Source organism: Pteropus medius, unplaced genomic scaffold (assembly GCF_902729225.1).
Source record: "Pteropus medius unplaced genomic scaffold, Ma_sr-lr_union100, whole genome shotgun sequence".
Lineage (NCBI taxonomy): Eukaryota > Metazoa > Chordata > Mammalia > Chiroptera > Pteropodidae > Pteropus > Pteropus medius.
In genome coordinates, this window is record NW_024349802.1 from 5,491,259 (window position 1) to 5,506,552 (window position 15,294).

General features: G+C 46.0%; 1 protein-coding gene across 2 annotated transcripts in view; it reads right to left on the reverse strand.

The window, feature by feature from the left end:
• FSTL4 (follistatin like 4) overlaps nt 1-15,294 on the reverse strand; it is a 347,748-nt gene that overhangs the window by 32,302 nt on the left and 300,152 nt on the right. For both annotated transcript variants that reach the window (XM_039836026.1, XM_039836025.1), the window contains exon 8: nt 13,282-13,402. In XM_039836026.1, coding sequence (XP_039691960.1) covers nt 13,282-13,402 — 121 coding nt within the window. The remainder of the gene's footprint in view (nt 1-13,281; nt 13,403-15,294) is intronic.

Below are 15,294 nucleotides of genomic sequence, written 5' to 3' on the forward strand. Positions count from 1 at the left end.
GGAGCTACCCTGGAAAATTTAGGGGCCCCAGCTCCACACTGGGGCTCCTCGGCCCATAATTCCAGTGCTGGAAAGTGGAGTCCCCACAAAATCTGGTCATATAAACCAGTGGGTATTCTGACCGTGCAGAGGAGACAGAAAGCAGCTGGAAATCCAGATGTCCCCTTAAAGGGCCTGCGCCCAGACTTATTTGCTCACGGGTACTCACCCTGAGCTCTGGCAGAGGGACAGTAGCTCAGGAAGTACTAGAGACATATAGAAAAAGACTGAGTTGTGTGGCTTCAGGGTGAAGGCTGGAGGGATAGCCACCGTTATTCCTGTGTTGAGCCCTCCCCCTACACGGCCAAATCTGAATCTGCATTGGCCTGGTGAGTTTCACTTGCTTTACTCCAATGACTCCCTAAGACCCCATCCCACCCAACTCACAAGCTGCCTGTTGCCCATGACTGGGCAACCAGCCCCATCTTGAGCTCTCTGCAGGAAGCTCCTTCAGCAAGAATCAACTGGCCTTGGCTCACACACCTGGGGAGATACTTTTGATGGTAGCAATAAGCCCTGGCCTAGCTGAAGTATTTCTTGAACAAATCTCTGGGATCCGTGGACCTGAGGCAGGCAGCAGCTGACCTCCATGTAATCTAAAACTTCTGTGAGTGGCCACAGGCTCAGAACTGGAACCAAATCTGAATCTGTACTAACCTTGGAAATGCCACTTGCCCCACCCCGGTGATGCCCTGGGACCCCAACTTGCATACTGCCAGAGGCTCTTTCAGCTGCTGAGCCTTATGGGCAGCTCTCAGGCAGGCTCAGGCCTTTGGGTGTCCTGGACCTTTTGCTGAGCTGCCCCAGGCTTGGTACTGGTGTCAGCTGGCCTTGGTTCACAGTGTGGCTTCTCTTACGTGCCCCCAGGTCCACTATAGGCAGCAACCGCAGATAGCTTTGTAGCTCCAACCAGGTAGCCCTGGGCCACCTATAGGCAGCAGCTGACCTTGGCCTACATAGGAGCTCCTCCCAAGAGGCCCCCAAACCAACATACCTGTAGGCTGGTGTCAGACCACAACAGAGCACCACCTGATTAGCTCCACAAGCAGCACACCCAAAGGGTGATCTCGACAGGCACATGAGCCTGCTGGGGCAGATCACAGCCACAGCTTATCTGCTGCGGACATGGCCAATCCTCACAGCCATTTAGCTTGAGAGTCAGTCTCATTCACTGATGTGCTAACAGCAATCAAGTCTCAGCTAAAACAGGAGGGAACACACAACTCACACAAGGGACACTTCTGGAGCACCCAGCACAGGTGAACATTGGGACTGTGCCACTGGGCCACATAGGGCACCTACGACATAAGGCCACTTGGCTAAGACTGGGAGATGTAGCAGATCTACCTAATATGTAGAAATGAACAGAGAGACGGCCAAAATGAGAAAACAAAAGATGTCCCAAATGAAAGAAGAGGAGAAAACTACAGAAAAAGAACTAAATGAAATAAAGGCAAGCAACCTCCCAGATACAGAGTTCAAAACACAGGTTACAAGAATGCTCAATAAACTTAGGGGAAAAATAGATGATCTCAGTGAGAACTTCAATGAAGGGATAGTTAGCATAAAAAAGGATACAGAAAACGTAAAGAACCAGTCAATAATGAAGAATATACTAGAATGAATCTACAGTAGATTACATAAAACAGAGGATTGAACCAGCGATTTGGAAGACATAGCAGCAGAAAAACACCCAATTAAAACAGCAAAAAGAAACAAGAATTTAAAAAAATGAAGATAATTTAAGAGACCTAGGGACAACATCAAGTGTAACGACATTTGGGGGTAACAGAAAGAGAAGAAAGCAAGGAATTAAGAACATATTTGAGGAAACAATGAATGAGAACTTCCCTAAACTGGTGAAGGAAATAGAAATACAAGTCCAGGAAGTACGGAGAGTTCCAAACAGGACGAACCCAAAGAGGCCCATACCAAGACACGTCGTCATTAAAATGGCAAAGGTTAAAGACAGAGAGAATCTTAAAACAGCAAGAGAAAGGCAGCTAATTATAAGGGCACTCCCATAAAAATATCAACTGATTTTTCAACATAAACTTTGCAAGTCAGAAGGGATTGGCACAAAATATTCAAAATGATGAAAAGCAAGGACCTACAACCAAGATTACTCTATCCAGCAAGGCTATCAATTAAAATTGGAGATGAGATAAAGAGCTTCTTAGGTAGGAAAAAGCTAAAGGAATTCATCACCACCACGCCAGTATTACAAGAAATGGTAAAGGGACCTCTTTTAGAAGAGGAGAAGAAAAAAAAGAACATAAATATAAATAATAAAGTGGCAATAGCTATGTACTTATCAATAACCACTTTAAATGTAAATGGATTAACTGCTCTAATCAAAAGACACAGGGTGGCTAAATGGATAAAAACATAAGATCCATACATGTGCTGCCTACAAGAGACCCACTTTAGATCGAAAGACACACACAGACTGAAAGTAAAAGGATAGAAGAAGATATTTTATGCAAATTGAAATTAAAAAAAGCTGGGGTAGCAATACTTATATCAGGCAAAATAGGCTTCAAAACGAGGGCTATAATAGAAGACACAGAAGGACATTACATAATGATAAAGGGATTGATCCAACAAGAAAATAGAACCCTTGTAAACATTTATGCACCCAACATAGGAGCACTTATATATATAAAGCAAATCTTGACTGACATAAAGGAAGAGATCAAGAGCAATACAGTCATATTAGGGGACTTTAACATCCCATTGGTACCAGGGAACAGATCTTCCAGACAGAAAAATCAACAAGGAAACAGTGGCCTTAAATGACATACCAGACTAGATGATTTAATTGATATTTTTAGAGCATTTTACTTCAAAACAGCAGAATATACATTCTTTTCACGTGAACATGAAACATTTTCCAAGACAGACCACATGATAGGCCACAAAACAAGTCTCAATAAATTTAAGACGGTTGAAATCATATCAAGCATTTCTCCAACCACAATGGTATGAAACTAGAAATCAATTACAAGAAAAAACTGAAAAAATACATAAACATATGGTAGCTAAAAAACATGTTACTAAACAATTAATGAGTTAACAATGAGATCAAGGAAGAAATCGAAAGATACCTTGTGACAATGAAAATGAAAACATAATGATTCCAAATCTCTGGGACACAGCAAAAGCAGTTTTACCAGGGAAATTCACAGCAAAAGAAGCCTACTTCAAGAAACAAAAAAAATCTCAAATAGTCTAATTTTATACTTAAAGGAACTAGAAAAAGAACAGCAAACAAAGCCCACAGTGAGCAGAAGGAAGAGAATACAAATTAGAGTGGAAATAAATGAAATAGTCTAAAGAAATAATGCAAAAGATCAATGAAACCATGAGTTGGTTCTTTGAAAAGATAAAGAAAATTGATAAACCTTTAACCAGACTCATCAAGAAAAAAGAGAGGACCCAAATAAAATCAGAAATGAAAGGAAAGTGACAACTGAATCCACAGAGGTACAAAAGATTATAAGAAAATACAATCAATTATATGCCAACATGTTGGACAATCTGGAAGAAACAGATACATTCCTAGAAACATACAATCTTCCAAGACTGAGTTAAGAAGAAATAGAAAATCTGAACCGACTGATTAGTACTAATGAAATCAAATCAGCAATCAAAACTCTCCCAACAAACAAAAGTCCTGGACTGGATGGCTTCACAAATGAATTTTACCAAACATTCAAAGAATTAATACCTATTCTTCTGAAGCTATTCCAAAAAATTCAAGAGGAGGGAAGGCTCCCAAGCTCATTTTACGAGGCCACCATTACCTTGATTCCAAAACCAAAGACATTACAAAAAAAAAATTACAGGATAATATCTCTGATGAACATAGATACAAAAATCCTAAACAAAATATTAGCAATTCAAATCCTGCAATACATTAAAAAGGTCATACTCCACAATCAGGTTGGATTTATATCTGGGATACAAAGCTGATTCGGTATTCACAAATCAGTTAATGTGATCCACAACATTAACAAATTGAAAGATAAAAATCATATGTTCATATCAATACATGTAGAAAAAGCATTTAACAAAATCCAGCATCCATTTATGAGGAAAACTCTTAGTAAAGTGAGAATAGAGAGAATATACCTCAATGTAATAAAGGCCATATATGACAAATCAACAGCTAACATCATACTTAATGAGAAAAAGCTAAAAGTGTTTTCCTTAAGATCAGGAAAAAGACAAGGAAGTCTACTTTCACTACTTCTATTCAACATAGTATTGGAAGTCCTGGCCACAGCAATCCGACAAGTAAAAGGCATCCAAACTGAAAAGGAAGAAGTAAAACTGTCATTATTTGCAGATGACATAATACTACATATAGAGAACCCCAAAAAATCCACCAAGAAACTGTTAGAACTGATAAATGAATTCAGTAAAGTGGCAGGATACAAAATTAATATTCAGAAATTGGTTGCATTTCTATATATCAGTAATGAACCATCAGAAAGAGAAATTAAGAAAACAATCCCGTTTACAATTGCGTTAAAAACAATAAGATATCTAGGAATAAATTTAACCAAGGAGGTAAAAGACCTGTACCTTGAAAATTGTAAGTCATTAGAAAGAAATTGAAGATACAAATAAATGGAAGCATATACTGTGCTCATGGATAGGGAGAATTAACCTCATTAAAATGTCCATACTACCCAAAGCAATCTATAGATTTAATGCAATCCCACGAAAACACCAATGGCATTTTTCACAGACCTAGAACAAATGATCTTAAAATTTATATGGAACCACAAAAGACCCCAAATAGCCATAGCAATCTTGAGAAAGAAGAACAAATTTGATGGTATCACGCTGCCTGATATCAAACTATAGTACAAGGCTAAAGTAATCAAAACAGCATGGTACTGGCATAAAAACAGACACATAGATCAATGGAACAAAATAGAGAGCCCAGAAATAAATCCATGCATATTATATGGTCATTTAATCTATGACAAAGGAAGCAAAAATACATAATGGGGTAAAGACTGTCTATTCAATAAATGATGTTAAGAAAACTGGAGAGATACGTGCCAAAAAAATGAAACTGGACCACTTTCTTATGCCATATATGAGAATAAATTAAAAATGGATTAAACGCTTAAATGTAAGACCCCAAACCATAAAACTCCTAGAAGAAAACACAGGCAGCAAACTCTCTGATGTTGCTCTTAGTAATATCTTTTTTGATATGTCTTTTCAGACAGGAGAAACAAAAGAAAAAATAAACAAATGGGACTACATCAAACTAAAAAGTTTTTGCACAGCAAAAGAAATCATCAATAAAATGAAAAGACAACCTGCTGAATAGGAGGAGATATTCACTAATGATACATATAATAAGAGGTTAATATCCAAAATTTATAAAGAATACCCATAAAACTACAAGCCAAAACACACACACACACACACACACACACACACACACACAAAATGATCAAAAAATGGGTAGAGAATCTGAATGGACAATTCTCCAAAGAGGACATACAGATGGCCGATAGACATGTGAAAAGATGCTCAACATTACTAATCATCAGAGAAATGCAAATTAAAACCACAATGAGATATCATCTCACACATGTCAGAATCGCTATCATCAACAAATCAACAAACAAGTGTTGGGGAAGATGTGGAAAAAAGGGAACCCTCGTGCACCGTCGGTGGGATTGCAAATTGGTGCGGCCACTATGGAAAGCAGTTTGGAGGTTCTTTAAAAAATTAAAAATGAACTACCATATGAACCAGCAATTCTACTTCTGGATATTTATTTGAAGACATCCAAAACATTAATTCAAAAAGACATATGCATCCCTATGTTCATTGCAGCAGTATTTACAATAGCCGAATTATGGAAACAACCTAAGTCCCCATCAATAGAATGGATAAAGAGGTGGTACATATAAACAATGGAATATTGCTCAGCCATAAAAGAGAAATCTTACCATTAGCAATGACATGGATGGGCCTAGAGAGTATTATGCTAAGTGAAATAAATCACTGAGAAAGACACATATCATACGATTTCACTTACATGTGGAATCTAAAGAACAAAATAAGCAAACAGAAACTCATAGATACAGAGAAGCTGATGGTTGCCAGATGGGAGGGGTGTTGGGAGACTGGGTGAAAAGGGGGAAGAGATTAAGAAGTACAAATTGACAGTCACCAAGTAGTCACAGGGATGTAGAGTACAGCACAGGGAATACAGTCAATAATAGTGTAATAACTATGTATAGCGCCAGGTGAGTACTAGGCTAATCGGGGCATCACTTTGGAAATTATACAAATGTCTAACCACTATGCTGTACACCTGAAACTAATATAAAATAATACTGAATGTCAACTGAAAAATAAAAACTGAAAAAATATGACCATCTACCAAATGCAAGACACAGAGACCTTCATGCGCAGGGGTTAAAAGACTGCTCACATACAGTCAGAGTGAGAGGCACCCTCTGCTGGCCCTGAGAAATCCATGAGCCAAAGTCACTCTGAGGGCTAAGGCCACTCATTCTCCGGCCCCATTCCCCCAGCCGCCTGATTAAAAAGGGTGCGTGCTCAGACCTGGCTATGCTCCACCTCCCATACCCCTTCTCCGGAGACTTGCCCCAAGTCTCCACTGAGGATCCTGGGGCTCTTTCCCTCACACCCCTTATTCAGGGTCATGCCAGTCTCCTCAAGAAGCCTAGGCCTCTGTTGCCTCCCTCATCCCTAAAACCTTCCACTGTGCCTTCTGGAACTCATGTTCTGCTCTCAGCAAAATGTCATATATTCTCAAACTCTTCTATGAAAGTTCTTTCTGGCTCAGATGGAAACCTGATAACACTGCTTCTCCTGCAGCCTGTAAAGTGGCTCACTTTCTCTCTTTTCCTCTCCCTGCCCGCTCTCTTCTTCCTCCCTCCCTTCCCCTCGCACTTCCTCCCTCCCCCAGGGCTGGGAGGTGGGGCCAGTGTCTTCTGTCCCTCATTGCCACTGCAGACCATTCTCTTTCCCTTCTCCAGAAAAATGCCATTTGGAGTTTCACATCGTGCCAGCCTCATGGTTAGATTCCACCCCCTCCCCCACACACACACCCCCCTACTCCCCTCACCCTAAAATAGTTTTCCCTTGCTGGATCATCCCTTGATAATCCTGTGTTTACTGAGACCTTTAAAACCAAAAACAACCAACCTTTTCCCAACTTCTTTCCCCAACCCCATTTTTTTCTTGAAAACACCCTGAAAAGTTGACCATACTCAATGAATGGCTCTAACTTCTCTCCTGACTCCCTCTTGAGCCAGTTCCAGGCAGACTTCACCCCACATGCCACTGAAACCGCTCTTTTCCAAGTCAGTGACCCCCACAGTGGACCCTGATGCAACAGTCATTTTTCTGTCCTCCTCCTCCTTGACCCGTCTGAGCATGTGGCACAGCTGACCACACTACCTCCTTGGCTCCCAACACCACACTCTTAGTTTTCCTTCTCTGTCCTCCTTGCTGATTTTTCTCATCTCCCAGGCTCTAAATGCTGCAGCATTGGTCACTGGACATTTTCTACCCTCATTCCTTATGTGATTGACCCGAGGTCACTGACTTTAAATAGCATCCACCTTACGAGGCATCTGGGATTCACATAGCCAGCCAAACTACTCCCTTTGCTCCAGTCTTGGATACCTAATAGGCTGTACATCACCTCACCTGTATCATGTCCCACGAGCTCTGAACCTTCTCCTCCACCCTCCTCCTCATCTCGGAAAGTGGCTACTCTACCCCTCTTGTTGCTCACACATTCTTTGGAGGCACCTTTGCTTTCCCAGAAAGTTGACACTAATGTCACCTTGTCAGTAAGGCTTTCACTTGCCATCCCAGCTAAGATTCCCAGCTTTTACCTGACTCTCCGTATCCCCTGCTGTTTTTAAGCTGTCTTCCTTAGTACTGTTCACCCTTTGACTTGTTCCGCCATGAAGAAGGGGGTTTTGCTGCTGCCCCTTGGTGCCTGGTGGCTCAGGCCTCTCCTATTCTTCCCAAAGGGGTGGCGTGGAGGAGACTGAAGGACCACAGCCAGGCCAGCAGCAATGGAAGGGGGCCCCGCGGAGAGTCCTAGGCCCCCTGGGCTAGTGTGGACCCAGTGGGCCCCTGGGTCTTGCCTATGGAAGGCGAACCCCAAAGCACCAAGAAGCTCCACTGAGAAGCCCATCTTGCCCTGACCTCACCACTCGCTAAGGGGAAAACTGGCACAAGGAAGTTAAAATAAAAACCAAGTCGCCCCAGCAGTTGGGCAGGAGCTCACCCACTGCCTCCAGGACCCAACTGTCCCCTCTGTGTGTGATGCGGCACCACTGAGCCTACAGTGAGGTAGAACAGGCCCCAGACTCAGAGAGCACCTGCTTACTTGGTGTAGAAACTACAGCTCCTATTGGAACCAGGGGTCTAGACCCAGCCTCCTGTCAGGACAGGGAGAGCCTGAGGGGAACCCCGGGCAGGTAAAGTGTCTACCTGCCCTGGTGGAAGGGGTGAGGGAAATGGGTGGAGACACATCTGTGTGCCAGCAACAAGGCAAAGATGCAACTGTTTTTCTTTGGCTCTGATTTCCGCTGTGTTTTTGTGTAATCCTCACACTAAAATTCATTTGAAATTAATATATCCTACACCTTTTTCTTTTTTTTTTTGCAAAACCTTCCACTGAAAATAACATAACATTGAATACATAACATTCTCTTTGGGAAACATCGATCACTTCTGAGGTGCCAGGCAGCATAAATATGTCCTAAGTAAGAGGCACATTCACGAAATTACCAGCTGGAGTAATAAACAGATCCAGGAGATGATTATTGTTTTGGGGGATGAATCACTACTTGTCTGAACTATGGGGAGGTCGAGGGTGTTTTTAATTTAATGGATTAATCATTTATGCCAAAGTTATCGTCCCTTCCTATGAGAGCAATGCAGGAGGTTTGCATGAAGTTATAAATCATGTCAGTATTTGGGCCTCATCTCTGGGAGGCCTGGTCTGTGGGGGCGTTAGACCAATAATTCAAGAGAGGTAGTAGTTGCCTGCAAGGGTTTCCTTTAGCCACCAAGGCAGAGTCAAGGCAGAGTCACGAATGGAGAAGCTTCAGGAGATGGTGGCCCAGCCTGTGTACAGGGTCCCGCTCCTGCCACCAGGGACTGGGGCAGTTCCAGGGAGAAAAAGTCTACATTTTATTCCTGGTTTAGTAAATTTCTCTGGGTCTTGATTTTCCTATCCGGAGGCTCTCTGAGAGGTCACCAGCTCAGAGGACCTGTGTCCACCAACCACAGTTAAATACTGCTTGAGACGAACCAAAATCTCCCCCATATCTGTCCCACCTTGGACTTTGAACTATATCTGTGCCAGGCATTTTCCAAATATCCCATCAGGCCTATAAGGCAGGAAGTGCTATTGTTATTCTCACTTTACAGGTGAGTTTACTTGCCTTAAGAAGGTACCGGCATCGGGACTTGAACCCAGGCCTGTCTGGCTCAGAGTTCATTCTTGACCATTTGACAGAGGTGTTGCCAGCTTGGGTCTGCCCTGTGCCTCAGATGGAACAGCTCTGGCCCAGCTCCTGTTCCCAGGAGTGGTCTCTGTCTCTTGGAACCACAAGCCACACATTAATGCCTGAGCACATCTGCCATTCACTCGGAGTCTTCTGGACCCTCCCCTCTCCTCCCTCCAGCATTCTCCCCTTCCTGTTTTTCCTCCGAGGAGAAGCTAGCTGGAGGACCAGAATATCGCCCCATCTACACGTCCAGGCCACTGCTTCAGCTCAGTAAGCCACAGACCATCTGCCATGCCAAGAGGGGACCAAAGGGACCTCCAACGACTATGCTGGGCAAGTGCACCGACTTCTACTCAAGCTGCTCAGGGCCATGTTTCATGCTTTTGACTCATGCTTGTGATGGATGGAAAGGAACAAATACCCCAGATGAATTTGTTACTGCCTTCTCACTCCTTCCTCATGCGACTCCTTAGGAAGGCAGGAAGGCAGTGCGAGCACCAGCAGTGCCTCCTCAGCCTCCTAGGTCTTCCTACCAGGAAGTTACACCCTTTGGCACCATGTTGCAGCCTGCAAAGCTCCCCATGCCTATTGCCTCTGTGAGCCTTCCGCAATGACTCAGCCTCCTGGGAGCCAGAGTAGCACTGGGAGTCTGTGCAGTCACCTGTTGAGCCCCACCTGGGACTGGATGACACCAAGCCACGCAGCTCACCATTCTTGCCAAGAGCAGGCGCTGGGCCTTATGATCACTGCTGTGGGTTTTCCCTCAGATTCTCAATAGGCCAGCTGCTTCTGATCAGTCTGAGTTGAACCCAGGAAAGAGATAAACAAGGCAGGGTTCCTGTGCCCTGTGCCGCATAGTGTGCAGCCCACAGCAGCTTGACATGACCCGCTGACTGCCCTTGCATCTCACATCTGGATTCTCCAATAGCAATAACACCATGCCCCAGCAGGAGGGGAGGGCAGGGGTCAAGAGCCTGGGCTTTGGTGTTAAGCTCTGTCCTGTAGTTACTAATTATAGGGCTGGGGGTCCTGGGAAAACCACTTGCTCTCTGAGACCCAGGCTCCTCATCTGAAACAGAGATGATGCATGGCATGAATTCAGTGAGTGTTCCTATTGCAATTGTTTCTTTCAGACCATTCTAGTTTCAACGACATCTTCCTATTAAGGTAGGAAGGAGGCAAGAGAATTAAAAATGTCCACTCAGGGAACTTTGCGTGTCCTGCATCACCATCTTCCCACAGATTCGACTCGTTTCCCTCTCAGTCCAACGCAGCAAGCTGAACTTCTGGAATACTTTGAACACCTCCCATCTTGTTCCCAGGTCAGCAGGCGACATCAGGCTTATATTAGCATAATGCTCCCATGAGGGAGCTACTTAATGGATCCAAATGCCAGCCCCAAGTGCCTGGGAGTCAGCCCAGCCCGGGGACTTCAGGGGCTTCTGGAGCTAGGGTCACCTGAATGGCTTAGTTCAGCTGTCACTGAGCCAAGCATAGTGAGCTGATTTAATGAGGTAGAAAATAAAGAGGTCCCAGTGTGTTTCCTCTAACTCTATTGATAGTACTTTAGCTGGAAGAGAAGTCTGAAATCTCTAAGCAATTAGGAAATGGATCTCAAATGGCCTCTGTTTAAATCTCAGTGGGAAGGTTTTGCTCTGTTTAGGCTCCCCCAGGGCCAAGAGCAGCTCTTCAGTGTAGATTGAGCCATTGCTGGGCCAATGGGGGGAGGAGGAGGGAGAAAGAGGGGAGGGGGAGGGAAGGCTGGAATAGAATTCTACAGCGCCAGCTGTGTGGTCTACTTCTCACCTGGTAGCGGGGCCTGTTTTCTACTCTGAGCCCAGCAGCACCTCAGGGTGATTATGGGCCTGGCTTTGGCACTGGGAGGAATTAGCTCATCCACATCACCAGCTCAGCCCCAGAGCTCTGGCAGAAATCAGGGCAGAGGGCCCTCTGAGCACCATGGACTTGCCACTGAATGTACTAAGGCATTTAAGACCACAGAGTCTCCTCCAGAAGCCCAGGCTCACCTGTACAGGCTCTCACCTGTGCATTCCTCAGAAGGTGGCTCCCTTCCCCTCCTCACAGACTTGCTTTGGAGGGAATAGAGGGGCAATTCATGTGAAGGGTGAGCAGGATATGAAGGGTTGAACTGCACGCCTGGGAACATTAATTATTTCCCATTTCTGGCTTTGTTTGAGGGCCTGAGGGCTCCGGGGCAAACCACGTAGAGTTCAACCAAACATTCTCAAACACTGTCTGTTGCCAGCTAGCCTTTGCTAGTTTTAGATGGTAAAGCCCTCTTCACACTGCAGAGCACATGTCCCGCCCCTGGAGTGGCCCCTGGACACTGCCTGCTGGCTGCACACTACACTGGCCTCTGAATCCCAGCCTGGGTGGCTCACCCGGCGGGAGTTCTAACTAAGAACCCCTGGGTTATTGCTGGTGAAATCCAGAGACCTCATTGTAGGCCTGGCTTCAAGCCAACAAGCACAACCATGAAACTCCAAAGGATTAAGTATATCCCAGCTCAAAGGAAATAATAAAATATGGCTTAGTACGTATAAGTATAAAAATCCCTAAAACATCCCTTAGGGTGAATGCACAGGCAAGCCGAGCTCACCCAGTTGTCCTTAAATGGCTCGTCACCCTGGATGCCAGAGGTAAGCAAAATTGAGCCTTATTCTTGACACCTTGCTCACTTTATCTCAGAGCAGAAGCCCTGAACACCAGCTGGCTCAAAGGCTCTGGGGCTAACAGGAGCTTCCACACTATTCCCTGATGTGTAAACACCTGCTCAGCCTGGTAGATGATCAAAATGAGGCCCAGCTGGGCTTGGCTGGCTGAGTCTGATTTCCCTGGGGTGCTGATCTGCCATGCACTGTGGAGAGACAATGGCTTGTTTGTTCTGATGGCTGGAGTGGCCAGATTAGGGCACTGGGTCGTGGGTCTAGAGCAACACCTGCCAGTGCTGCAACCCCAGGCAAGTGACCTTACCCAGAGACTCATTCACAAGGCGGGTTAAAACACGCCAACTGGGAGAGTCCATGCAACGCCGTGTAAACACAGGACTGGCTACAGTGAGTGCTGAGAACACAGGCTGCTGTAATTGGCGATACTGTCACCAGGAGGGGTTATTTCTTCCCAGTTCCTGGCAATCCTGGCAACATAGGGGCCTGTGGGAAGCACAGAGAGCCTCCCAAATCTGCTTAGGTTCAGGCTAGGCTTGGCCCCAGCAGAGGCTCGCTGAGCCCCTTAGGGAGGGAGATGGGAACCAGCCTCTTTTGGAGGAAACAGTGTCTCCCAATTGCACAAGTGACACGTGTCCGTACCACCTGGAAACTGAATGGTGGGTTTTAGTTCCGCTTCTCACTGGAGCCAAGATCATAGCAGCTCACCATTGCTGCCATGTCGCCTATAGGGCACACTGCTTCAGCATCAGCTGCCGAGTGTGACTTGCCTAAGTGACTCACCCCCTTGTACCAGGATTCATCAGAGGGGGCACTGGGTGAAGCCAAACATGGAACTTAGTTGGCAGACGTCACCCTTTCCCCACTGCTCCCCTTTACTTATGAAAAGGATGGAGTAGTTTGGGGTCAGACACTTCTTTAAGAAGACAGACTACAGGGGAGGGGGAGGGTTGTTCTGAGCAGCATTTTGGGGACACTTTGAGGGGACGATGTGCATGAAGCCATTTACTAACCATTCACCTGCAGGACGTGGGTCTGGAACAGCTTCTCGTGGCCGGAGGCGTGGCAGGTGTAATTGCCCATGTGGATGGTGGTCACCTTGGTGATATACAAGGAGTCGTCCTCTCCGAAGTCCTGCACGGGACAAGGCAGACAACAAGGTTGGCCTCTACTGAGTAGCTTGGGAAGAATAGGCAGGTCTCTTGGTTTTCCAGGAAAACAGAAATGCTGCAGCTGTGAGACGCTTCCTTCCTGCCTGGCCCCTTGCTTGGCCACAGCTGCCTGTAGGGTCGTGCAGGACCTAGGAGCACGGAGTCCCTCTCTTCCACGTCGCCTGCCCGGGCCCTGTACACCCTCTTGGGCCTTGTTCATCTTCTTGGCGAGGCCGCACTGAACGCCTTCCCCAACAAGCTCCCTCTCAATTTCTACGGACTGGGCTCACCTCTTCTATTTATTGGCTGGTTTCCTGGGCTCCCGCCCACCTGCTGGAAAGCTCTGAGCATGGCGGGCGCCCTGTTTAGCAGCGGCAAACTTTTTCTTAAAGGGCCAGATAGTAATTTTTTTTGGCTTCCTGGGCCACAGGGATTCTGTCAACTTCTCAGATCTGCCTTGCAGCATGAAACTAGCCATAACAATACAGAAATTAACCAGTGTCACTATATTCCAATGAAATTTTATTTACAAAAGTAGGCAGTGGGCCGGATTTGGTAGTTCGCTTACTAAGGATTTAGATTCCACCTTGATATCAAAATGAATTCAGGTAGCTCGCAGAGATCTGGATCACCCATGAGAAGGGATATAAAACTCAGGAAAATGGAGCAAACAAAAACCCAAGGCAGGGCATCAAAGAGAGCCAGGAGGGGCTGATGTGTGCGCGTCAGGGTTCTGTGGGAAATGGCTCATTAAGCCTTGTCCCTGTGATCTCTGCAGCTTACAGAGCAAGTGCCTATGGGGCCAGTGCATAGGGGAAGGATGGGGGGATATGGTTTGCTGGTCAGAGGCCCCTGGTGAGTACTTGGGCACGAAGCACTGCCCCTCCCCGGGGCCTGTCAGCTGTGGTCTCTTTAGCAGAACCACGCACAATGCTGGCTCTGTCCAGGCCCAACGCAGACATGCTGGGGGATGGGATTCCCCAGTGTTTCAGGGGGACCCCCATCAGGTTTGACTTTAGCTTCCAAACATCTTTGAGGTGTGCTGATCGGATCTGAGGAGGCAGGGGAGGGCTTGGCTCACTAGTGAGAAATAGCTGTGCAATGTCGACTGCAAGGTGATGGGGACTCAGAGGACTCAGGTTTTATCTTGAACTCTGTCACTGACTGAATGTCCCCTCGTTCCTTGGGCGCTGGCTCCTGCACCTGTAAGTTATGGACAGACCTGGCAACAGAGCGTCCATGAGCACGTTTTCCAACGCGGGCAGTGTGACACATGTGGCGGGTGTTACTCCTCTTGTTACTATTAATGGCAGATGCAAAACTCCTCTTGACCCCCTGAGCCAACACCAAACCATCCCTCTTGCCATTGCCCCGGCAATCTGGTGGCAGGAGGGAGGGAAGGCCACCAGTCAGTGGGGCACAAGTGTGGCTACAGGGAAGCTCCGGGTCCTTGTCCTGCTCCCCGAAATGCTGACCCTCTGCCTTGCTCACACTCCAGGGGGCCTAGTCACAGCCCTTATTAGCCCTTTAAAGGTGCTCTCTGGCTGAGTGCCCCAGTGAAGTGCTGTGGGCCCGGAGAGAGGCCTGGGTCAAGGCCAAGGTGGAGGGTGGAGAGTGGACACATGCAGTCTGCTTTCGGTGTTGGGAAAAATGCCCAACAGCGCTCCCAATGGAGCGAAATATTAGAGAGGGCCGATGGAATCCTGGGAGTTTTCTCTGAAACATTGTTCTGCTTGAAAAAGGCCCATTCCTATCACTCTGGGGAAGCTTCAATAATAAAAATAAAACATCGGATAGCTGATTTGTCCCACGTCATAACAGAGTCATAAAGGGTTCATACCTGAGTTGCTTATGAAAAGTTAATGGTTAGTCAAT